Here is a 25,817-nt window from a genome sequence, read left to right on the forward strand (position 1 = left end):
TCACTCAAGTGATTAATTACAGTAATAGTTCAGTGCCTATTTTCCCCTTGGTATGGGTAAACCAGACTCTTCAACTATGATAAGCCGCTCTCCTAAAACAACACTTTTTAGAATTAACCCAATGTTCTCTAGTCATGGATAGCAACATATCACTAGTACAGTACCATGGTCTTCCATTATCTTGAGTTGGAGTTCTCTTGCTTGAGGGTACACTTCAACACATTATTCTATCAGTTTCCTATCGCTCTTATTTTTCTTTTAAAATGCTGAGATTAGCAGGTTTAAAAAAAGAACCAAGGATACTGGATACCTGATGGTTTATCAGGAGGTTGCCTTTTCCCAATCTGTTCATTTATCTTCATCTCTGATATTAAATTCAAAATCTTGTTACTGTCTTCCCTTCAGTTAGAGTGGGTAACCTGGTGGGTATTCTGCCTTGCATGGTGTATCACCTCCACCATGTTGATCAAATTTGTCAAAAATTTTGTCCTTTGGTCTAATGATTACATTTATATTTTCTCTGTACAGTATATAATCATGTACAGTACATATTTTTTTATCATCCTTGTTAAGTTTGGTTTAAGTATGAGAGAATGATCTTATTTTTGAAAATCATTCTGTCAGGAGATATGTAGCAAAATATGACAAATTTGTAAGTAATTTGTATTTTTTTCTAACATACAAATCTGGAGCTACTTATATGGGTATTACTTTTGGCAAAACTGAAAGACGAGCCATGATAATTTTTAGCGAGGAATAACCACACCAACCGCTAGTTAGCGGGTGGGGGTAGAGGTAGTCAACTACCCCGCTCACTCACACACCTGGGCTGAGCACCCACTTTTCTTAATCAAGTGTCTATCTGCATTCCTAGGTTCTGAGTAGATTGTAGCGAGGACTTCTTGAAATTTACCACAACCTCTAGGTCGAGGCAAAATTTGACGAGTTTCTCGGTGAGGGAGAAGGGTCTCTACCGAGTCTGCCAAAATCAACCAGTTGTCTAGATAACAAAGCAGACAAAAACCTTTGGTGTGGACCCAGATTGAAACTAGTGTGAACACTCTCGTGAACATTTGTGGGGCTGTTGACAGGCTGAAGCACAGCACCCGGAACTGGTATATCTTCCCGTGCATAATGAATCTTTAGATATTTCCTTTATAGTGGATGAATTTTGATTCGGATGTATGCGTCTTTTTAATCCTGTATGATCATGAAGTGCCCTGATCTGACAACTTGTCTGACCGTTTCTGTGGTCTCAATCTTGAACGGAATCTAAAGAACAAACTTGTTCAGGATAGAGGTTTATGACCTCTCTCCAGCCTCCAGATGCCTTCTCTACTAGAAAGGGTTAACTGAAGAAGCCTGGGGACCCATCGATGACCTCTTGGAGAGAGAGAGCCCCCGAAGTGCGAGTTCCTTCGTCAATCCCATCTCGTAGGACGAAGACTTCGTTAGATGACGTATCAGGGGAAATGACGGGGTATTCTTGACCAGAAGGTTGTCCGGGGGTTAAATGGACATCACTCTTATCCAATCTGGCTCAGGAGGAAGCCAAACAAAAAGATGCATGTGGAAGAGTATAAGCTGCCAGAGAAAGAAGTTGGGATTTCTTCGACTTCGAGGATGAACCCGAAGGCAAAGAAACCCTTGTAGTCTTCTTCCTCCTATGTCGATTGTGCCACTTCCACTGGGAGGATGGATACTCCTAACACTCTTTGCAAGAGGTCTCCATACAGGAGTGTTGTCTGGAAGCAGAACAATGTTAATAAGGATCAGTCTCCTTTGCAGACATAAAGGTACTGCCAGAGTAGTCTGATATACAGAGAAAAACCTGCTTGCTTACAGTTCCTCAAGAACTAACACACTTAAAAAGGGAAAGAAAAAGAAAAGTTAATACGGCCAGTGAAATTAGTTAACTGGAAGCGAGTGATATGAACTTCTGCACTCAACCGTAGCCAAATCAAACGTGAAGAATAGTCACTGGCAACTGTGTGAGCAGGGTAGTTGGTATACCTTCGTTACCTAGCAGAAGGTCACTGACACCTTATGTGAAAGTTTTTATGACTAAACTAGCTCAACGCTGAATCATATCTACTGGGTAAGGAACAAAGCTTTGTATTTGTGAAGGAACAAATAAAAATTGTATACAAGTAAAAGGCAGACAAAACAATACAATGAATATGACATTAAGAAACATGCAGCAAACGTTTATTTATGATACATTCAAATAAAGAAGAAAATGGAGGGAATCGGAGAAATGTGTGGTGCTAAATTTTAAGGGATAAAAGCAAAATTATATTTCCAAAAAAATTCTTGAAGAAAAAGTAGATAAATAAGTAACCTGGTAAGAAAAAGTTTGCCTAAGTGATCGGATGCAGTAAGGTAAACAAAAAAGTTTTAGCAATATAAAAAATTGTTCTCATTAAAAAAAAAACTATTTCAAACATGAAATATAAAAATTTCCCAAGACAAAAATGCAATAATCTGAATTTTCAAAATTTCTAGTAAAATTACTACCACAATCAAATCTATGAAAATATCCAGCAATCAAGAGAGGAGCGAGACAGTACATCTGTACCCTATGTAACCAAGGACAATAGCGGCTATTCTGAAAAAGGCTGGTGGGCAAGGCTTCACCTTAGCACCACCTGTCGTTAACCAAACACCGTACTTTGTTAACGATTCAATGGCCATTCCAGTGGTACTGAAGGCATATCCTTATTTCAAAGGAAGAAAGGTTTGAATGTGTATGAACAAATTTGGGAAAACGCCAAAATATTTCATGGCACTGAACCATACAAAGTAAAACTGTAACAAGTTACATAACTTTTTACCTCTAGAGGTCGAACTAAAAGTTGTATGGGAAGCAATGGAGCTGTAAAATCTGCTACAATTGCTGGAGACAAAACAGTTTGATTGTCCTTACTTGCAATATCATCTGGAAACAAAGTACATAATTGTATTAGTAAAAATACCTTACATGAAATAAAAATCTTTGCTATGTTAAAAGTGAAACTTAAAGACATACCATTAATTAATGTCCAAAAAAGGGATTTCAATTTATGAAGTAAAACTTCTTTCCTTCCTAGCGTAATGAATTTATTAGTTATAGGAGGACTAGTGTAAAATGGAGTTTTTATGATAAAACAAAGTTTTGTGAATACTTACCTGGCAGTTATATATACATAGCTAATTATCTCTATTTCGGCAGAATTTTTCTAAAACTAGGCAACCGCCTTGTGGTGGTTGGGTAGTAACACCCGTTAAAGGGTGGTAGGAGGAATCATTCCCGTTTTCTGTTCTTCAGTTCATCTATGCCCGACCTGTCTCCTGAGGGGAGGTGGGTGGGCCTTCGAATGTATATATAACTGCCAGGTAAGTATTCACAAAACTTTGTTTTATCATAAAAACTCCATTTTTATGAATAGAACTTACCTGGCAGTTATATATACATAGCTGATTAACACACTTGGAGGAGGGTGATAGACAGTAACATCATTGGGGAAACAACCAAAAAAGTTGTAGGATAAATAAACACCTTGATTCCATACCTGCTAAGGTAGCTGACTTCAAAGGTTCCTGCCTCTTGAGTCGCTTTCCCTTAGGAGTGTCAGCCAGGATGTGACCTGCAGTGCTGAAAACACTCAATCGAGTCTGTCAACGGGGTGAGACCAACAATCTGACTAGACTTCAGGACTACCTATTGCCCAAAATAAAAAACCGCAACTTTACCAAACCAACCACCTAACATTTGCAAAGTAGATAAAAATTATCTAACTAGACTGAGGTGACTGTACACAAGTCGAAGTCCTCAGACAACCAATAAAAAATACACCAACCTATGTACAAGTAAACAAAACTAAGGTTGAGGGGAGGTAGTAACTCCTTTGCCTAATACAGAAGCCGTAGCTACGTATGGTCCCAAGGTATAACATTTCTCATAATCCACCCTCACCTCTCTGAGGTAATGAGAGGCGAACACAGAGTTGCTCCTCCAGAATGTCGCATCCATAATTTGACGGAGCGACATGTTCTTGCGGTAAGCAAGCGAGGTCGCAATGGCCCTCACTTCGTGAGCTTGCACTTTTAAACGTCCGAAGTGTTCCTCCTCACACAAGAGATGCGCTTCTCTTATCACTTCCCTCAGGAAAAAGGACAAAGCGTTCTTGGAAAGGGGCTTTTGAGGATCTTTCACAGAACACCACAGGGAGCTAGAAGAGCCTCTCACACTTTTCGTGCGAGACAAGTAGGTCTTGAGGGCTCGTACTGGACAGAGCAGCCTCTCTTGCTCTTGACCCACTAGGTTGGTCAAGTTAGGAACCTCAAAGGTCCTCGGCCAGGGCTTAGAAGGGTTCTCGTTCTTAGCGAGAAAGTCTAATCTCAAGGCACAAACTGCCCCATTCAGATTGAAGCCTACCTGTTTTTCAATTGCATGGACTTCACTAACTCTTTTAGCTGTTGCTAAGGCCAAAAGAAAGAGGGTCTTCTTGGTAACCTCCCTAAGGGGAGCCTGTGAGATGGGCTCAAATCTCTTGGTGCACAGAAATTTAAGAACCACATCAAGGTTCCAAGAAGGGGGCTTTAACTGGGTCTGCTTGGTCGTCTCAAAAGACTTCAAGAGGTCATGTAAGTCCTTATCGCGAGACAAGTCCAAGCCTCTATGCCGACAGACGGAAGAGAGCATACTTTTGTACCCTTTGATAGTGGACACAGCTAGCTTAGCGTCCTGTCTGAGGTACAACAAGAAATCCGCAATCTGGCTCACAGAGGTAGTGGATGAGGAAATCTTGTGCTTCCTACACCAAGCCCTAAAAGTCTCCCACTTGGACTGGTAGACCCTCTGCGAAGAGACCCTCCTCGCTCTGGCGATAGCTTTCGCAGCTTGCGCTGAAAAGCCTCTCGATCTGACGAGCTTCTCGATAGTCTGAAGGCAGTCAGATTGAGAGCGAGGGGGTTTTGATGATATCTCTCGAAGTGTGGTTGTCTGAGCAGATTTGGACTTGCAGGGAGGCTTCTTGGAAAGTCCATCAACAAGTCCACCACCTCCGTGAACCATTCCCTCATCGGCCAGAACGGAGCTATCAGGATCATCCGTCCCGAATCGAGGAGGGCGAATTTCCTGACTACCAGATTGATGATCTTGAACGGGGGAAAAGCATAAGTGTCCATCCCCGTCCAATCCATCAAAAAGGCGTCTACTGCTATTGCCTCTCTGTCCGGAACTAGGGAGCAATAGATGGGGATCCTCTTGGATAAGTTGGAGGCGAAAAGATCGATGAGGGGTCTCCCCCACAGCCTCCAGAGACTCTGACAGACCTGTTGGTTGAGGGTCCATTCTGTGGGAAGGACCTGCCCTTTCCTGCTGAGCATGTCCGCCCTCACATTCTTCTGTCCCTGAACAAACCTCGTCAGCAGGTTTATCCTGTTCTCCTTCGCCCAAAGAAGGAGCTCTCTTGCTGTCTCGAAGAGAGACAGAGAGTGAGTCCCTCCTTGCTTCCTGATGTAAGCAAGAGCTGTGGTGTTGTCTGAGTTGACCTCCACAATCTTCCCAGACACCAAGTCCTTGAAGGCCTTTAGCCCCAAAAAAATGGCCATCAGCTCCTTGTTGTTGATGTGCCATCCCAGCTGAATTCCTTCCCAATAGCCTGAGACCTCCTTGCTTCCTAGTGTTGCCCCCCAGCCTGACTCTGATGCGTCTGAAAACAACACTAGGTCTGGGTTCTTCTTGTGTAAGGAGATCCCTTCCCCTAACAAGGTTGGGTCCAGCCACCACTTCAGAAGAGTCTTGACTTCTATTGGAATGGGAAAGGAAAAGGAGTCTTCCTGCATCTTTCTGTTCCATGTCTTCGAAAGAAAGTGCTGAAGAGGCCTTAGGTGGAGTCTCCCCAGAGAGACAAACTGTTCGAGGGAGGATAGAGTCCCCAGCAAACTCATCCACTCCTTCGCTGTGCATCTCTTCTTGTCCAGGAAAGTTCTGACTTTTACGAGACACTTGGTCTGTCTTTCCTGAGAGGGAGAAGCCCGAAAAAGAACTGAATTCAGAACTATCCCCAAATAGAGAATAGTCTGATTCGGTCTGATCTGAGACTTCTCCCTGTTGATGACCAGGCCTAGATCTTGAGCCATCATAAAAGTCTTCCGTAAATCCTCCAGACATTACTCCCTCGATCGTGAAAGAATCAGCCAATCGTCCAGATAGAAGGATATCCTTATCCCCTCCTGATGCAGCCAACCTGACACATTCGCCATTACCCTGGTGAAGACTTGAGGAGCCGTGCTGAGACCGAAGCAAAGACCTCTGAATTGGAAGCACTTGCCCTCCATTACAAATCTCAGGTACTTCCTCGAAGTCGGATGGATGGGGACATGGAAATATGCGTCCTGCAAGTCGAGGGACACCATCCAGTCCCCTGGACGTACTGACGCCAGCACCGACTGAGTCGTCTCCATGGAGAACTTTGTCTTCTCCACAAATACGTTGAGAGCGCTGACATCCAGGACGGGTCTCCATCCGCCCGAGTTCTTGGGGACCAGAAACAGGCGATTGTAAAAGCCTGGGGAGGATAGATCCCGAACCGGTTCTATCGCCCCCTTGTCTAGCATTTGGTTGACAAGGTCTACTAGGGCTTTCTGTTTCCCCGGATCTGAGTACCGGGCTACTAAGGCCAGCGGAGCATCTGCGAGAGGAGGTTTTTTCAGAAAGGGGATCTTGTATCCTTCCTTGATGACTGAGAGGGACCAGGTGTCCGCCCCTCTCCTCTTCCAAGACTGCCAAAAACCTGACAGTCTTGCGCCTACTGTCTGGAGGAGACGAACTTAATTTTCTGGAACGAGGTCTGAAAGAACCCCTGGTAGATCTTGGTCCTGAATCTTGCCTTCTCCCTCTAAAATCTGGTCTTGAAGTAGTCCTGCCCCGAAAGGGCTGCTGGAATCTCCTTTCCTCCCGTTTCAAAGAAGAAGGAGGGGCTGCCAAGGGCTTACGAGCAGAACGAGATAAAAGGTCTTGGGTGGCTTTTTGGGCCAGAGAACGCGTAATGTCATTAACCAGGGACTCGGGAAAAAGATGTTGAGAGAGGGGGGCGTAAAGAAGCTCAGACTTTTGTGCATTGGTAACAGACCTAGAAGCAAAAGAGCAAAGCAGAGCTCTCTTCTTTAGGACCCCAGCTGAGAACAGAGCAGCCAACTCATTCGCCCCATCTCTGAGGGCCTTATCCATACAGGACATAATACTGGTAAGGTCCCTAGATCCTTCCATCTGTTCAGTTTTCCTTGCGAGAGTCCCAAGCGACCAGTCTAGGAAACTAAAAACCTCAAAGGCTCTAAAAATACCTTTGACGAGATGATCCAGCTCCGACATCGACCACATGACCTTGGCCGAGTTGAGAGCATGCCTTCTAGCAGAGTCCACTAAACCAGAGAAGTCACCCTTGGAGGAGGAAGGCACTCCCAGACCCAAAGGTTCTCCAGTTGCATACCACATACCCGCTCTTGAAGCAAGACGAGCTGGTGGAAACGAGAAGGAAGTCTTAACTGTTTGTCTCCACTCCATCATCCAGTCATCAATCTTCGTGAGAGCCTTCTTTGCGGAGATAGACAGCTTCATCTTGATGAAGGCCGACTGTTTCTTGGCCTTCTTTCTGTTAAATTGGGACTGAGGAGATTGAGGGGCAGCAGGTTGGAATTCCTCTCCAAAAAGTTCAAGAAGGGAGCGAGAGAGAACTTTGTAATCTCCCACAGCGTCGGCAGGATTATCGTCGTCATCAGAAACATCCTCGAGGTCCTGATCCACATCTGCAATATCCTTCGAAAGAGAAGAAGGATCCTTAGAACCCGACAAGGGCAAATCAAAGGCATCATCCTGCAAAAGACGGGTTGCATCCTGGAGTCCCGCGCTAGAAGAATCCTTGGGACGAGAGGCAGTATCGTCCCGAAGAGGCAGGGTGGTATCGCCCTGGGACCGAGAACGAGAGGCAGAGTCGTTCTGTCGTCGAGAGCGAGAGGCGGTATCGTCGTGGCGGCGAGAATGAGAGGCGGTATCGTCGTGGCGTCGTGAACGAGAGGCGGTATCGTCGTGGCGTCGAGAACTAGGGTCGGTATCGTCGTGGCGTCGTGAACGAGAGGAGGTATCGTCGTGGCGAAGCGAACGAGAGGAGGTATCGTCGTGGCGTCGTGAACGAGAGGCGGTATCGTCGTGACGTCGAGAACTAGGGTCGGTATCGTCGTGGCGTCGTGAACGAGAGGAGGTATCGTCGTGGCGAAGCGAACGAGAGGAGGTATCATCGTGGCGAAGCGAACGAGAGGAGGTATCGTCGTGGCGAAGCGAACGGGAGGCGGTATCGTCTTGGTATCGAGAACGAGAAGCAGCGTCGTTCGATAAGGTATCGTCCCGGTATCGAGAACGAGAAAACGTATCGCCCTGGTATCGCGAAGAAGTATCGCCTGGCGAAAGCACACATTCCTCATCCTGGCGTAGAGAGGGAGAAGTTTTCTTTAAAGAAGAACTCCGTTCTCTCTTAGAAGCAGACTTCTTAATCGGCAACGAGTCGTCTTTACGTCTGTCAGACTGGGCGTGAGGGCGGCTAAAGGCTTGTACTAAAGTCAAAAGTTGTTCCTGCATGACAGACAAAGGATTTAGCAACATCAGCTGGGTCTTGCGGACCCGAAGGGGGGGGCTGACGAATAACACTCGTAGAAGGGGGAGGATCTTCGGCAGCAGGCTTCGCCCTTTTCACAGGCACGGAGTCGAAATCATCCTCCGACGGACAAGGTTCATAACTGCTAGAACCGGGAGAGAAAGAACGAGACCGTTCGTCGCGGTTCCATCTCCTCTTAGTAGGTCTTGAAGCTTCATACTTCCATTTACGTCTGGACGAATTCGGAGAAGAAAACAACACATCCGACACGTCTTTCCCGTGACGGTCAAGAGCAGCCTGGGAATCGACAACAGGACTGTCTGAGGCGACGGCTGACCGAGGGTACGTACCTCTCACCCCCTTTCGGTCATCGACGTACCTTCTCCCTTGGTCCTGGGAGCTTGGTAGAGGTCTAGGCCTAGGGGTATGACAGATTCGGTCAGTCGCCACCTCCACTGCACTAACACAAGCACTTTCACTTTCCTTACCTTTAAAGGCCTCCAGTTGTTCTTTAATGGCCTTCAACTCGGCCGCCAGGCTAGCGTACCGAGGGTCATCCGTAGATACGGAACCTGTAGGAGGTGCAGGAGTTACTACCTCAAGGGAAGGATCAACTTCCAAAGAGGAATCAATAATAGGATCAATAGATAAATCTACGCTAAGTTCGTCTTCCTTACCACTAACAGACTTAGACTTAGACCTAGAAGCTCTCCTAACTCTATCGAGCTCTAGCTTACGCACATAGCGCTTCATAATTAACCAATCTTTCTCATCCAAAACCTTACATTCCCCGCACCTATTATCAAGGGCACAAACAAAACCCCTACAATTAGAACAAACGGTGTGAGGATCTACCGCCATTTTCGGTAGTCTCACCTTACATTCCTCATTCGCACAGATACGGTAATGACTCTTTTCACTCATAATGAAAAACAGCAAATACAACGATCGCCAAAACCCCAAATCAGAGTACTTCACCAAAAAAGCAGACTGGTACACCGAGCAGGGAAAGCGAAGAAAAACTCTTAATGACGGACCAACGTGTTGTCGATCCGGCCGGCAGAGATGAACTGAAGAACAGAAAACGGGAATGATTCCTCCTACCACCCTTTAACGGGTGTTACCACCCAACCACCACAAGGCGGTTGCCTAGTTTTAGAAAAATTCTGCCGAAATAGAGATAATTAGCTATGTATATATAACTGCCAGGTAAGTTCTATTCATAAAACTAAGACATTTTGGCAAACATGAACTATTTCTTGTCCTTTATTTCATCAACATGAAAAAATAGGTTACAGAAAATTATTTCTTCAACAAAAACCAAAGTTTTCCAAATCTTTGTATGTGCTAAGTCAAGTGTGAAAAGGTTCAGTGAAGAGGAAAACTCATTATCTAGTAAAAGAATGGGACTGGAATTCATAAAAAAAAAAAAAATATTATGCAGTAATTTTCTTTAATTCAAAACCAACATTAATTAAAATTAGTTCAAATAAAATATGGTAGGAAATACTAAATAAAGGAAAATAATAATGGTAACAGTCAGGCAGCATTTGTTCATAACATTGTACTACTTAATTTTTCTTACCAACTCTAGTTTCTTTACATATTCCTATGGTGCAGATGTAAATTTATGGAATTCTACTTTTTTAAGTTTAAATGTAATTTTTCTTGAAATGCCAATGCTTATAACTTTCACATAATCTCGGGTGCAATAAAACGGCAAGCAACATGTGTTAAGATACATAGCAAACCATATTTAATTTTTGTAAAAAAAAAAATTTATTCAATAAACTAAACTTAATGTATCTGTTCATTTCATTACTTCAAAGGCTAAAAATATTCATACTGTAACTCTATCTAAAATTTCTTAACAGGTTCAAGACAACTGGAGAGAAGTAAGTACATTTGTTGACAGCTTAACCATATCAACTTTGAAGAATGGATGAGAGCACATACCTACAAAGCGTCAGGCAGTGGTCCCTCGGCTGCAAGTCAAAAGCCCTAAGAAACCATATTCTTTTGTGAGGACTACCAACAGGTTGTATTTCAGGGATATAGGAGCCACAGTACAAACTGAAGACAAAGGGCAGATGGTATCAATTACTTGTGTACAAGACTAAAACTGACTTTTCTTCTAAGGATGCTATTACAGTTTGAATTCAGTGTATCTCCACCTTCCAACTCTCATCAAGATGTATCAGTAATATTATACAAATCCGAACCGGTATCTGTAGTTATGAATTCACCACTCCTACTACCAGAGGACCCAGATGTCTCAGAACCTTTGGTGTCGGCAACCTCACCATCCTTATGAACTAAGGAGGGGGTTTTGGAGGAGTCTATAGGTTTACCTACTGAGTCATCAGCAGCCATTGTCTGGCACTCAATGGTCATAATTTGGGTGGAGAGGGGGCTTGGGTGCTGATCATATATATGTATGGTCAGTCTCTAGGGCATTGTTCTGCTTACTAGGGCAATGTCACTGTCCCTTGCCTATGACAATCATGAGTAGCCTTTAAACCTTTAAAAACCAGAGAAGGAAGTGTCTTCTGTCTTGATAATTAATGCAATGTGTATAGTGAACATGGTGCCAAAAACTTCTGAAATGTCATAAGCCTTGGACTTTGCAAAGGTTTGTTGACATTGCGGCTGACATGAGTACTGTAATTCATGAGGTCAGGGTTGTTTTTTATCAGTACTTTACTGGTTCTCTCAAAGAAACAACTCACTGGAAGTGAACAGTTTAAACAACACCAATTCTTTATCATGTAAATGATAACACTGAATTGAGGAACTTGAAAGATATTCCTCTCTCATATGGACACTAAGGCAGAGCTGACAAAATATCTCTCAGATAAAATCATGTCACTTGAAATATGCCAAAAAGAGTGGCAGTTATGCACCATACAACAATATCACTCTTTGTCCGACATTGTTAGTATGCCTGAGATGGCAATGAGCTAGCACAACCTTGAGGAGACTGACCAGTTTATTTTCTTTTAATGCATATAGTGTCATGCACAAGAACACTCAATCCACCTTGGATGTCTTCACAGTTGACACAAATGTTTTTGTTCTCCTTCCAGATCACTTTCCATTACTTCTAAAGTGAACTTCACTTCCCAGAGAAAAGGGTGACAGAATATCATCAAAGACTGCTACCAAAGACCGCAGATGTTATTGAATGGTATGCTTTCAAGAGAATGGACAACACTGGGTAACTTGCTAGCAAAGGTGTATTAGGTCACTTCAAAACATTTATGCAAGCTGGTGATGGAATTTTGAAAACATTTATTGCATTTAGGTTAACACAAGAGATACCAACAAGCGTCTTTGATCAAATGGAGCAATGATGCTATCTAAAATACAAGACCTCCAACATCAGTGAGAATAACAAGAGAACTTTGGTGGGTACTAGTTGCACAAAAAGGTAAAGAGGGCTAGTAGCTAAAGCCAACTCGAGGAATGCTAGTGCCACACACTTTCAGAGTTTTCTATATGGCTCGTATGGAAGTTAACTACACCATCTTGTCCCAAAATACTATCATTTATAGACTACTGCTGGGACTCAGAAGAAGTCTCCTCAAACCAATCTTGTGTATAAATGCACCTGCCCAATAGAGTTTGAGCTAAGGAAATGTCATTGGAAAACTGGTTGTAACAGATAATCATGTGGCTGCAAGAACCATCTGGTATGAAGAGACCTATGTGAATGTTGAGAGAGATGTGAGAATATTGTACTAGACAACCCTGTAGATATAGATGAGACACATTGATATTCCAAGAAGTCTTTCCCATTACATTTATGTATTTGAGAACAAAAGTTAATCATTGTACACGGTGCTGTTAGTTATGGTTTAATAAAAGACTAATAAGGTACATTGTGCAAAAAAGATAGATTTTAATTTAGCTAAGCCAAAAAGAATTTGTGAGATAAGTAAAGTCCACATTCAATTTTGCCACTTAGTATTTGTATTGGAAGGACAAATAGGGTTTTACAACAACAGATTGAGAATTTTTGTTTTTTGTATTTATCAATAGACATCAAAAAAGTATAATTGAAAGTTAAAGACAGTTACTTTTACTACTCAGTCACAAGCCTCTGGTTCACATATTGCAGTTTTTGCCCATTCAGCATACTTTACTGTATATAAATATTCTAGAGAGGTCAATATTGTATCACAAATGTGTTTGAGAACTTAAAACCAGTTGAATGTTGTACCTTGGGATGTGGACAAACATTAAAAATGAGAAACCAGAATAGGCAAAAAAACAAGTAGATTACAACTGCAGCCTGACTTTAAGGAATAAGAAATGGAATAGGGAAGAGAATAGGAAGAGTATTGGGGCTTAGCACAGACTAAAATGAAGTTAAAATCATGAATAGCAATAAAAGGCAAATGATAAGAAAATAAATAGAAAGAAGTATGGGAGAATCCTTTAAGTGTTCAGCATTAAATTAGTCTTTAGTATTAAATAAAACTACAATATTAGACAGAATGTGCAGTAGTTGCAAATACTGAATAAAAAGGGAATAGGACTAAAAAGGAACAAGAAAGGGAAGGATGATGCAAAATAAGGAAGGGAATAAGGGAAAAGTAAATGGAATAAAGTGTAATGAAATTAACAGTAAAGTGAATAACAGAAATGTAAAGATGAATGAACAGGGAATAGAAAAAGAGGGAAAAAGGGGGAACCTTTTAGCTTTTGGGACATTCCCTTTACTTGAAACCCAACTTCACAGCAATCTAATCTGAAGTGGTGGTGTAATGATAGTGGTAGTTTAGCGGCCACAGTTAAAGGAATCTTCAACAGTGTATAGTCGAATCAGAAGGAGGTTTTACTGTATATATACTGCACAGTATATAACTATTGAATAATCATAAGACTCTGAAAAAGTTAGGGCGAAAATATATCGCAAAAAATATACAAGTCAAATCCTAATTTATTTAAAACTCTAAAAAGTTTTAAACAATTTGTATTTTTCCTAGCTATATAAACCAGAGTCCTTTGAAATATCTCAAGTTTTTACAAAGTAATTTGTACATACATATACCAAGGCACTTCCCCCAATTTTGGGGGGTAGCCGACATCAGAACAAAATTAAAAAAGGAGACTTTCCTCTCTACGTTCCTCCCAGCCTGACAAGGGACTCAATTGAGTTCGGCTGGTACTGCTAGGGTGCCACAGCCCACCCTTCCCAGCTATCCATCAAAGATGAAGCTTCATAATGCCGAATCCCCTACTGCTGCTAACTTTGCGGTCATCCAAGACGACCGGAGGAAGCAGCAGGGCCTACCAGAACTGCGTCACAATCGCTCGCCATTCATTCCTATTTCTAGCACGCTCTCTTGCCTCTCTCTCATCTATCCTCCTATCACCCAGAGCTTTCTTCACTCCATCCATCCACCCAAACCTTGGCCTTCCTCTTGTATTTCTCCCATCAACTCATGCATTCATCACCCTCTTTAGCAGACAGTCATTTTCCATTCTCTCAACATGGCCAAACCACCTCAACACATTCATATCCACTGTAGCTGCTAACTCATTTCTTACACCCATTCTCTCCCTCACTACTTCGTTCCTAACCCTATCTACTCGAGATACACCAATCATACTCCTTAGACACTTCATCTCAAACACATTCAATTTGAGTCTCTCCGTCACTTTCATTCCCCTCAACTCCGATCCATACATAACAGTTGGTACAATCACTTTCTCATACAGAACCCTCTTTACATTCATGCCCAATCCTCTATTCTTTACCACTCCCTTCACAGTCCCCTACACTTTGCATCCTTCATTCACTCTCTGAAGTACATCTGCTTCCACTCCACCATTTACTGCAACAACAGACCCCAAGTGCTTGAAACTGATCCACCTCCTCAAGTAACTCTCCATTCAACATGATATTCAACCTCGCACCACCTTCCCTTCTCGTACATCTCAAAACCTTACTCTTACCCACATTAACTCTCAACTTCCTTCTCTCACATACCCCCTTCCAATTTCTGTCACTAATTGACCAAGCTTCTCTTCCGCGTCTGCAACCAGTACAATATCATACGCAAACAACAACTGATTGACCTCCCATTCATGATCATTCTCGTCTACCAGTTTCAATACTCGTCCAAGCACTCGAGCATTCACCTCTGTCACCACTCCATCAACATACAAGTTAAACATCCATGGCAACATCACACATCCCTGTCTCAGCCCCACTCTCACTGGAAACCAATCACTCACTTCATTTCCTATCCTAACACACGCTTTACTACCTTTGTAGAAACTTTTCACTGCTTGCAACAACCTTCCACCAATTCCATATAACTTCATCACATTCCACATCGCTTCCCTATCAATTCTATCATACGCTTTCTTCAGATCCATAAATGCAACAGACACCTCCTTACCTTTTGCTAAATATTTCTTCCATATCTGCCTAACTGTAAAAATCTGATTCATACAACCCCTACCTCTTCTAAAACCACCCTGTACTTCTAAGATTTCATTCTCTGTTTTATCCTTAATCCTATTAATAAGTACTCTACCATACACTTTTCCAACCACACTCAACAAACTAATACCCTTGAATTACAACACTCATGCACATCTCCCTTACCCTTATATAGTGGTACAATACATGTACAAACTCAATCTACTGGTACCATCGTCAACACAAAATCACAAATTTTGAGTAATTTGTATTTATCCTAACAGTACTTACCTCAAACTACTTTCTTAGGAGTATCTTGGATCTCCTCCCAACCGACCAGAATTTTATGTAGTTTACCCTATCTCCCTTACCCTTATATAGTGGTACGATACATGTACAAACTCAATCTACTGGTACCATCGTCAACACAAAATCACAAATTTTAAGTAATTTGTATTTATCCTAACAGTACTTACCTCAAACTACTTTCTTAGGAGTATCTTGGATCTCCTCCCAACCGACCAGAATTTTATGTAGTTTACCCTATCTCCGTTTTCTATGCGGGGGTACCTCTGGCGGAGGAATACGCGCCATGAGACGACCCGGGGTCAGAGAGCGTGCTCGCTCCGGTCTCGACCTCCAGTAAGTTTCTGATGGACAGGTTTCTAAGAAGTCCTGAAAGGCACTCGGGGCAGGATGGGCGGGCCATAACCCGATAGTAGTTCGAGGTAAGTAATGTTAGGAAAAATACAAATTACTTAAAATTTGTGATTTGTTCCAACTTGGAGTACTTACCTCGAAGTACTTTCTTAGGAGACTTATACTTTAGGAGGTGGGAGTGGCCTTCCGGACCTAGAGACCGATGACGAAGGGAAAAGTGGAACCTAGATAGGAGGCTAGGTTCTGCTGACCCAAAAATAGAAACGAGAAATTAGGGAAAACTACACAAAAAACTAACTTAGTGTCTAAGTAACTCACCTCTGTAAAAATCCTTGGAGACGTATTCATTCACTAACAGTGTATCCCATGGAAGGTGAAGGACTCAAGGGTCATGTAGGGGGAAAAAGGTAAGGAAGGAACCTGTGTCTCTTGTACTTACCGCCCACGGCTTCCCCGGGGCTACACCTCAAATCTTTTGGAGCGCAGAAATGACAGGGCCAAGAGAGAACCCGTCCAAGGATTTTCTCGAACATTCCTTTAGGTAGAGAGCCGTAAAGGTGGACTGCCTTGACCACGTGCCTGCTCTCAGGATCTGGCCCACTGCCATGTTCCTCTTGAAGGTCAACGAAGTACTCAGGACCCCTAATGTCATGGGGTCTAGGCTTTCCCGGAAGAGAGACCCCCGAACTGTCGTAGGCTCTCATGATTACCTGCCACAGCCAGAAGGAGATTGTATTCTTAAGAGACCGGCTTCTTCACTAGTCCTGAGGAGACGAACAGACTCTTGGTCTCGGGGTGAAGTCTGGCCGTTCTCTCTAGGTACTTACGTACTGCTCTGACTAGGCACAGTAGCAAGTCCCTCGGGTTGTCTGAACGCGGGATTGCTGGCACTGAGAACCCCTCAAACCTAGGGTCCCAAACAGCTGGGTTCTGAGTCTTGGCTACGAAGGTAGGCAAGAACCTTAAAGTAGCTTCTCACCACCCATTCGAGTGTGAGACCTCGTAAGACAGCCCATGAATCTCACTTACTCTTTTTGCCGACGCAAGGGCTAACAGGAAGACCATCTTGAGGGTGAGTTCCTTGTCCAGGATATCTTTGAGAGGCTCGAAGTGGGGCTCTGAAAGCATCTTCAGCACTCTAGCCACAACCCACTGGGGAACTCTAGTGGCCTGGGGGGAACTCTAGTGGCCTGGGGGGAACACGACTGCTCGAAGCTCTTGATGAGCATCGAGATATGTCTGGACGCACCTAGGTCGATGCCCTTCAGGAGGAAGACTTGGCCCAGCGCCGCCCGGACTCCTTTGATGGCTGGTATGGACGTGCCCACCTCGTCCCTCAGATAGACCAGGAAGTCGGCTATCTCGTGAATGGAGGCCGCTAACGGCCTGATGTTCTTTGAGGTGCACCATTTGGTAAAAGTACCCCACTTTGCTTGGTATACCGCGACCGACGACCGTCTTGGGTATCCTGACATCCTTGCTGCGGTCTTCGACGAATATCCTTCCTTCCTCAGGAGATGCTCGATAACCTCCACGCGTGAAGGCAGAGGGACCAAGGGTTTTCGTGAAACCTTTGGAAGTGAGGTTGCCGGAGAAGGTCTGGCCTATCCGGAAAAGGCCAAGGTGGAAGGCGCGCCAGTTCCTTTAGGTCTGCAAACCATTCTCTCTCCGGCCACCAGGGCGCTACCTAAGTCATCGACAGGTTGTTCGCCCGCCTCACTCTGTTGAGTACTTGTCTGAGCATCCCGAAGGGGGGGTAGGCATATACAGTACGTCGATTGTCCCAAGGATGTTGAAAAGCGTCCTCGAACGCTGCTGTTGGATCTGGCACAGGAGAACAAAACACGGGGATCTGTGCGTTTAGTCTCGTGGCGAAGAGGTCTATTACCGGAGAGCCCCACTTCAGGATGATGGTCTTGGCCACTCTTGGGTGTAGAGACCATTCAGACCCTACTACTTGATCCATCCTGCTGAGGCCGTCGGCTAGGACATTCTTCTTTCCCGGAATGAACCTGGCTGTGATCTTGATCTGTTCCTCCTCTGCCCATTCCGGGAATTCCGTTGTGAGACTGCACAGCTCCTTTGACTTCTGTCCTCCTTGCTTTTTCACGTAGGCCACCACCGTGGTGTTGTCGCACATCAGAGCCACGGTGTTTCCCCGGAGTAGATGGACGAACTCTCGGCATGCCTTTTGCACAGCCATCAGTTCTAACACGTTTATGTGCCGGCTCCTCTCCTCGGAGTCCCATTTTCCTTTCGCTGCCTTGTCGAGAAGATGGGCTCCCCAACCATCCTTGGATGCGTCCGTGAACAGCAGCATCTCCGGAGGGTCGGCTGCGAAGGGCATTCCCTTGAGGGTATTTGTTCTGGCGTGCCACCACTTCAGAACTTCCTTCGTCTCCGGGGAAACCGGGACTATCTTGTGCGGGGAGTCCCCCTGGTTCAAGAGCTCCTTCAGGTTCCACTGAACGCCCCTAAGTTTGAGCCTGCCCTGGGGGACCAACTTCTCCAACGAAATGAGGTAGCCTATCAATCTTTGCCAGTCCTTGGCTCTCCTGGGCTGGTCCGACAGGAAGGGCCGGAGTATCTGATCTAGGTTGTCTAGTCTCTCCGCAGAGGAGAAGGCTCTCACCAACCGGGAATCTAGAACCATCCCTAGGTAGGTCATCCTGGTGGAAGGTACCAGCTGAGACTTCTCCAGGTTGATGATGATACCCAAGACACCGCAGAACCGCAGAAGTTTCGCGCCTTGCTCCCTCAGTGCTCCCTCTGAAGCTGAAAGCAACAACCAGTCGTCTAGGTACCGAATCAGGCGGATGCCCTGTTCGTGTGCCCAAACTGAGACTGTTGCGAAGACCCTTTAGAAGACCTGAGGAGCTGTCGACAGTCCGAAGCAGAGGGTTCTGAATTGTAACGTCTGGGTACCCCATTTCACTCTTAAGAAACTTCCTGCTGGAGGAGTGGACAGGGATCTGGAAGTAGGCGTCCTTGAGGTGTATGGACATCATGAAGTCCTCTTCCCTCAAGCCGCCTAAAACGACTTCGGGGTGTCCATCTTGAAGTCGGTCTTGCACACGAACTTGTTGAGGGCTGTAAGATCTATGACCGGTCTCCAGCACCCTGTCGCTTTCTCCACCAGGAAGAGCCTGCTGTAGAACCCCAGACCTGGATCCTTGACTGGCTCTACTGCCCCTTTTGCGAGCATGGCCGAAACTTCCTCCAGCAATGCTGTTCTTCTCAAGGGGTCCTTGGGCGCCAACCACTCCGCCTGCTGGTCCGGGATCAGAGGGGGCGGTTCCGCTAGGAAGGGCAACCTGTACCCTTCCTTCAGTACTGCTACGGTCCACGGATCCGTTCCGTGGTCCCGCCAAGCTTGCCAAGAGTGTTTAAGGCATACCCCTATCTGAGGCTTCGGCAGGAGTAGGTTGGCCTCCCTTCCTATCTCCTTCGAGAGGCGCGGCTGGAACGTCCTCTCCTGGAGCTAGAGTAGGTTGGCCTGAAGTTTGCCTGAGGGGCTGAAGTACCCCTACGGGAGGGCTGCAAGGGCTGGTGCCAAGACACCGATGGGGTGTCCCTTCTAGGCTGGATCGGCGAAGCGCGGGGTGGGTGAGAGACATCCGAAGAGGATCTCCTATGGGCAGGTCGTCTTGCCGGTGGGGGTTTGGGGTCTCCCGCTTCCTTAAGTTTCCTGACCCTCTCCAAAGTCTCTTCTACTGCCTTCAGGGGGAACATCGACTCGCCCCACAGAGGTAAGTTCCTGAAGGTTCTCGCCTCTCTGTCCGGTAGTCTCCTGACCAACTTGCTCAGGACTGTGTCCCTCTTCCGCAGGACCCAGTTTGCTGCCTGAGAGAGGGACTGGTACGAGAGGAACTTGAGTGCTTTGCCCCCTGAACTAATCAGCTCCCTCAGCAAGGACTGATTCTTGGGGACGGAGAGGTCGTGAGAGGCCTGAAAGCCTACCAACGTGCAGGCCAACCAGTCCAACCTTGAAGATACGTAGACTAAATCCAGGGCCATATCCTCCATCATGAAGGTTTCTGCCGGAGAAAAACACACTGGAGCGAAGGATGCCCTATCTTCAGCCGCTCCCTGGTTCAGGATAGCAATCGCTGGCTCCACCGTACAGGGACCTCCACGGCGCCCCTCCGGGGGATAAAAACGTTTCTGCGTTTTAAGACCCTGGAGGAGTTTGGAGGCGCTCTGATTCCTGGGCGCATCCGCCTGGCTGGCTATGAACCTATGTATGTGGTCCATACCCAGCCTAATGTCCCTCGCCAGGGGAAGAGCCAGAGAAGGCCTCTGCTGCACAGGGTTATTCACTAGCCTGCTAAGTCCGGAGAGCCAGGCTTCATCTGTCGAGGGTTTCGGCTCATCCAGCCTATGATGCCGCCTGATGAGGGATAGGACCTTCCTATAGGTGGAGACCTTGTCTGTCGAACATTCGCCGCCATCCACGAGGCCTTCGGCCAACTGGTCCTCCACCTGAGCAGGCACGTCTACGACGGAAGGTTCCGTGTGAGGTGGAGGAATCTTTTTCTCGTGAAGAGCCCTTTGCGGCTCGACTCGCTGAGCGGGCAGCTCCGATGGGACGGAAGTAGCCGTCATGGGTCTACTCCCTCCAGCGGAGATCCATGGAGCTGCGGGCTTCCCCGTGCTGGCTGGTTGATTCCTTCATTCAGGGCGGGCCATCGAAGAACCGGAGGCCGAGACAAGGCTGCCAGTCCGAAGGGGAGACTCTCTCCGCTGGGCGGATGAAGTCGGAACCTTCGCGGGGTTATGCCTGTCGACCGAGACCTGGTGCGATGACTTCCGTCGATGATCGGGTCTGCTGGAGGAGACGTACCACGAGGATGGTGAAGGAGCTCTAGGGAGCCAGCCAGAGGTACTCGGGGCTGCTGAAGCTCCTAGGAGGTGGCTGCGGGGGATGGTGACTTGCACCCATTCGCCTTTTGACGCGCGGCTCCTCCTGTTTCCTCCCGGGGGATCTGGAACGTCTCCTGGCGTGGCGTGATCGTGAACGGGAACGGGACCTCTTCCTGGGGGACCTCTCTCGTCCCCTCCTCGAGTCCCTCGGACCTTCGTCCCCCGAGGAGAAAGAGTACGACCCAAAAGAGGAGACCAATGACTGGTAGGAACGTGCTGAATTGTCCGAGGCGTCCCGAGTTACTGGTGGATCTTCGTGATGGTCCACTGGCGAAGAAGGTTGAAGAAAGACGGGCGGGAGCGTTGCCGATGGCGCCGGGGGAGATCGAGGCACTTTCCTGCGGACAAACCAGGTGTCGAACTCTTCCAGTCTCATGGGCGACCTGAAGGGCGTCCTCGGCGGCGCCAACGCGAGCGGGTCCGAACTCAGTGAATCTTCCTTCTCGGCGTCTCTCCCGGCTGCTGACGTACCTGAAACGCAGACCCAAGAAGCGGGGGAAGAGGCTGTAACGGGCTTCCCCCACATAGGATCGTCGGAAGAGACGGGCCCTGCTGGCACCAGGACCTCATCTCCCGAACACACTCCCGTCCCTCCCTCAGGCCCCCCACTTGCCTAAACCGACACAACATCCCCACCAACAGACATCACAGACTCCTGGGGAAGAGCAATGGGCCGCTTCCCCGCAACAGACTTACCTCATCCCCTACTCTGGGTAGGGGAAGGCGGCAGAGAAGCCCTCTCCGAAGAGGCATCGGGCGAAGCAAGAGGCGAGGCAATGCTTGACCTTTTCGGCAATCTCTTGGTAGCCTTCTTCTTTTTGGTGCCGTAGCGCATCCACTGAATTTCGTTCCAGGATTCACACTCCGGACAAGTGGCTGTAGGGGAATACACACTGCCCCTACACGACGAACACAAAGAGTGGAGGTCGACTTCCGGCTTGGAAAGAAAGGCCCCACAAGATTTACCGGCCATAGGCCTGGGAGAACGGCGGGGATGCTCCATAATGAACCAATAAGCACCAAAATGACACAGGAACACAGAGGGAAAGGTAGGATAAGGTAAGGTATGAACACAAAGGGACCACGTGGGAACCGCGTGGGACACAGAGGGTCACACTGGGTAAGGAGAGCGCGGCAAGATGTTATCACGACGCGACCAGAAAACTTCTTGGAGGTCGAGACCTGAGCGAGCATGCTCTCTGACCCCGGGTCGCCTCATGGCGCGTATTCCTCCGCCAGAGGTACCCCCGCATAGAAAACGGAGATAGGGTAAACAACACAAAATTCTGGTCGGTTGGGAGGAGATCCCAGATACTCCTAAGAAAGTAGTTCGAGGTAAGTACTCCGTGTTGGAACAAACACATATTAAACAATCTCACCAAGCATTCACGTACAGTCACACCCCGTTCCTTCAACATCTCAGCTCTCACACCATCTATACCAGGAGCTTTCCCTACTCTCGTTTCATCTAGTGCTCTCCTCACTTCCTCTCTTGTCATCTCTCTCATTCTCATCTCCCATCACTGACACCTCAACACCTGCAACAGCAATCATATCTGCCTCCCTATTATCCTCAACATTCAGTAAACTTTCAAAATATTCCGCCCACCCTTTCCTTGCCTCCTCTCCTTTTAACAACCTTCCATTTCCATCTTTCACTGTCGCTTCAATTCTCGAACCAGCCTTCCATACTCTCTTCACTTCTCTCCAAAACTTCTTATTTTCTTCATATGAACGACCCCATCCCTGACCCTACCTCATGTCAGCCACCCTCTTTGCCTCAGTTACCTTTCGCTTTACTTCCACATTTTTCTCTCTATATCTTTCATACTTCTCTACACTATTACTCTGCAGCCATTCTTCAAATACCCTCTTTTTCTCTTCAACTTTTACCTTCACTCCTTCATTTCACCATTCACTGCCCTTCCTCATGCTGCCTCCAACAAACTTCTTGCCACACACACCACTTGTAATCCCAACAAAATTTTCTTTTATGTACTAACTTCTAATCCTCCTCTAAATTACCAGTTTCTCTTACTTTCACTCTGTCATATGCCATTTTCAACCTTTCTTGATATTTACTTTTTACCTCCGGTTTATTAACTCTTCAACCCTCACTAGCTCCCTTTTACATCCCCCCACTCTTTTACTACAACTAATTTTCCTTCCATCAAAAAAATGATCAGACATACCATTAGCCATACCCCTAAACATGTGCATGTCTTTCAATATTCCAAACATTCTTTTAGTTATCAACACATAATCCGTTAATTTGTATTTTTCCTAAATGTACAAACCTGAGTCCTTAAATATGAGTATGATTTCACTAAAGCTGGAATGGCTGTTAAACTTTTATAGGGTGGTTGCAGTTACTGGCAGGTGGAGGATAAGCCCTGCTCACTCTACAGTTAGCAATGGTCCCACTTTTGACCTTAGAATTATGACTTGCGGGGTGGTAGAGGAGGGATTGACAGATTATTAAGTACAAGTGTACGTGACCCATCAAAATGGCGATTAAATATTTAGATAGATATACACACACCTCCTCCTTTTACCAGGGTATGCCTACTCCCTCTCCTCCCTAATTGATGGATTTGGGAGAGATGAGAACTTGGAGATATAATGGGAACATGATCAGAAAGAAATATACATCTGTTTACACTGTAAATATAACTAGAAACATGCTTTTTATTATAAAGGGTAGATTACCTGTCATCACAACAGCAAAGAGCATTGATCCCACCAAATTTAGTTAAACTAATTATATACTCCCTATGTCAACCACACTTAAATTTTATCAAATAAGCTAGTTTCCACAGGAAACTTAAAATGGAAATCCACATTACACTCAAATTAGAATCCTTGATAGCAGGAGAATGCAACTGCTATCCATGAAATAGTGAAAATGGCATAATATCTCGGTCAAGAAACTTGGACACTCAATCAACATCTAAACTGATGCAACAAATTTAAGAAGATTTCGTTCGAAATTCACTAATTGGAAACTACAACGCATATCTCGAAAACTTACTTTTTTCCTACACTGAAAGCTCTATCAAACAAAATGAAGCTAACATACGATGCAGAAATATAAAATCTATGATATTTATAATAATCATAAGAAAAAATTATGGCATAGAAATTATTTCAAAATATAGTAATTACTTCAAACTAAAGAGATGAAACAATTTGAAATCTGCATTCAACACAGGACTACCAACATTACCTATGTATACTTCAAGCAATGTAGAAACAAATATTTAATAGCATAGTGTATTATTAATTATATTAGCGAAGATGCATAAAACCGTACCAGTATTTATAGAATATAAAGGGTAAATATCCGTAACCTTAAACATAATAAACCACAGATACACCTAGATTCCACAGAGAAGTTGGGTGTGATTGATAGCCCTGAATGTTGCTTCTAAGACACGACCATTTAGACTCTACTTCAGCTTTGGCTTCGATTTCAATCCATAATACAAATGTAACATTACCTACCCAAACTATGAATCACCAGCCACATAGTACTGGGGGGGGGGGGAATTCACCCTAATACCCCCAACGTCAGCCAGTGCATACCAAGGGAGTTGCTTGACCCAGGTGCTACAGCATCAGCCGTAGTTGCAAACATCGGTCAAACACAGTGATTTCGGAACAGTAGTTATGAATCCACTTTAGATACTCATGTGATTACTGATTAGTATATACCCAACTATTGTCATCATCTTTATCTGATAATAAGTATCGGTGATTAACTATAGAGTCACAGCGAATGATTGTTAATTCAATAAATGCTTATTAAAAGAAAATAAAAAAAAATTTCCCCATAGAAACATCTATGGCGGCTGTGTGTGTGTTAGATCAACAATATATAGCAGCAGGAAGGACTGCATAGAAGCATTGGCCTAGTACAGTGGTAACGTGTTTGCCTCGCATTCGCGTGGCAAGAGATCGATCCCCGCCCAGGGCCGTGAGTTTAAGCTGTTTACTGGGGAGGCTACTGCTGTGGTAGGGCACCACAGTGGGGGGTTGGGCTTGCCCGGCTGACGTTCTGGTGAGCATCTATTCTGATGGAACTGGAACTGAAACCAGACACCTTTAACCTTTAACCTTTATAGCATTATATCGAAAGTTATTATGATTTCTTTTGATAAAATACAAAGATACTTAGCATCTGAATAATGAAATATAACGAACACCCAAGTTGGTGTAATAAGAAAAAAAAAGAAATCAAAGTTATATGCACTAAATGCATTGGCTACATGGTTAGGCCTATTTCAATAATCATGGAAATGTATTTTCCAGCTTGTTATTAAAAATGGAGTTGTTTAAATATCTGCATGGTTGTAAACATGATTTTCCATTAATTAGGTTTTACTATCATGAGCTTTATAAAGACGTGCTTGGTTTACCACAAAATATCAACCGGTTTACCAAGAATATGTTAAAAATTATTTCTCATCTTTTTTTAGTATATTTATATTTGCGAAGGTAACGTTTTTTTCCACAACATATCTTAAAACTTTATCGTGTCTATGCATGTTCTATTGCGATTATTATTACTTTTATGTAAAATATAACCCTTTAAAAAATCAAATGCAGAATTAATGCACCCAACACCCTGGTCCTTGGCTAAATAGAGCAGTCATCAAAATAAATACCTTTATAACATGATAATCTGCCAGCACTTTTATTCGATATAAAAGAAAAAGCAAAAATTAAAACAGCTAGATACTAGATAGCAACAAAGCACACCTGTACTACGGGGTGGCCAAAATCAAATTGAGGGTTACTTTACCAGGCAGGTGGACGGGGCCTACCCTCCATCTGCCAGCAACTACGGTCACCTCATTAAAAATTTAAACAGCCATTTCCAGCTTCACTGAAATCATACTCCTACTTAAGGACAATGGTTTGTATTTGTGTATGAAAAAAAAAAGTTAATGAAGCTTACCTGGTAAACTTAATTGTAGCAGATACTGTGTAAGTGTACAAAGTCTCTGTACAGCCTCTGGTGAGGCTGGTGGTTGACTGACACCTTCATTTGAACTAGTAAATGGCCATTTGATAGTCTTCAGCACATCCTCAAATTCACTGTGAAGAAATATGATTATGAAAGAAAACGGAAACCTGTTGCAGACTGGACAAAAATTTTCATC

At 44.9% G+C, this 25,817-nt stretch overlaps 1 protein-coding gene across 1 annotated transcript in view; it reads right to left on the reverse strand.

Annotated features, from left to right (window-relative positions):
• The window catches only part of Rint1 (RAD50 interactor 1), a 137,436-nt gene that overhangs the window by 88,758 nt on the left and 22,861 nt on the right, over nt 1–25,817 (reverse strand). The window contains exons 5-6 of the mRNA XM_068347018.1: nt 25,613–25,752; nt 2,835–2,938 (exon numbers count right to left, since the gene is read on the reverse strand). Coding sequence (XP_068203119.1) covers nt 2,835–2,938; nt 25,613–25,752 — 244 coding nt within the window. The remainder of the gene's footprint in view (nt 1–2,834; nt 2,939–25,612; nt 25,753–25,817) is intronic.

The sequence above is a fragment of the Palaemon carinicauda genome, chromosome 23 (genome assembly GCF_036898095.1).
Source record: "Palaemon carinicauda isolate YSFRI2023 chromosome 23, ASM3689809v2, whole genome shotgun sequence".
In the NCBI taxonomy this organism is placed as follows: domain Eukaryota; kingdom Metazoa; phylum Arthropoda; class Malacostraca; order Decapoda; family Palaemonidae; genus Palaemon; species Palaemon carinicauda.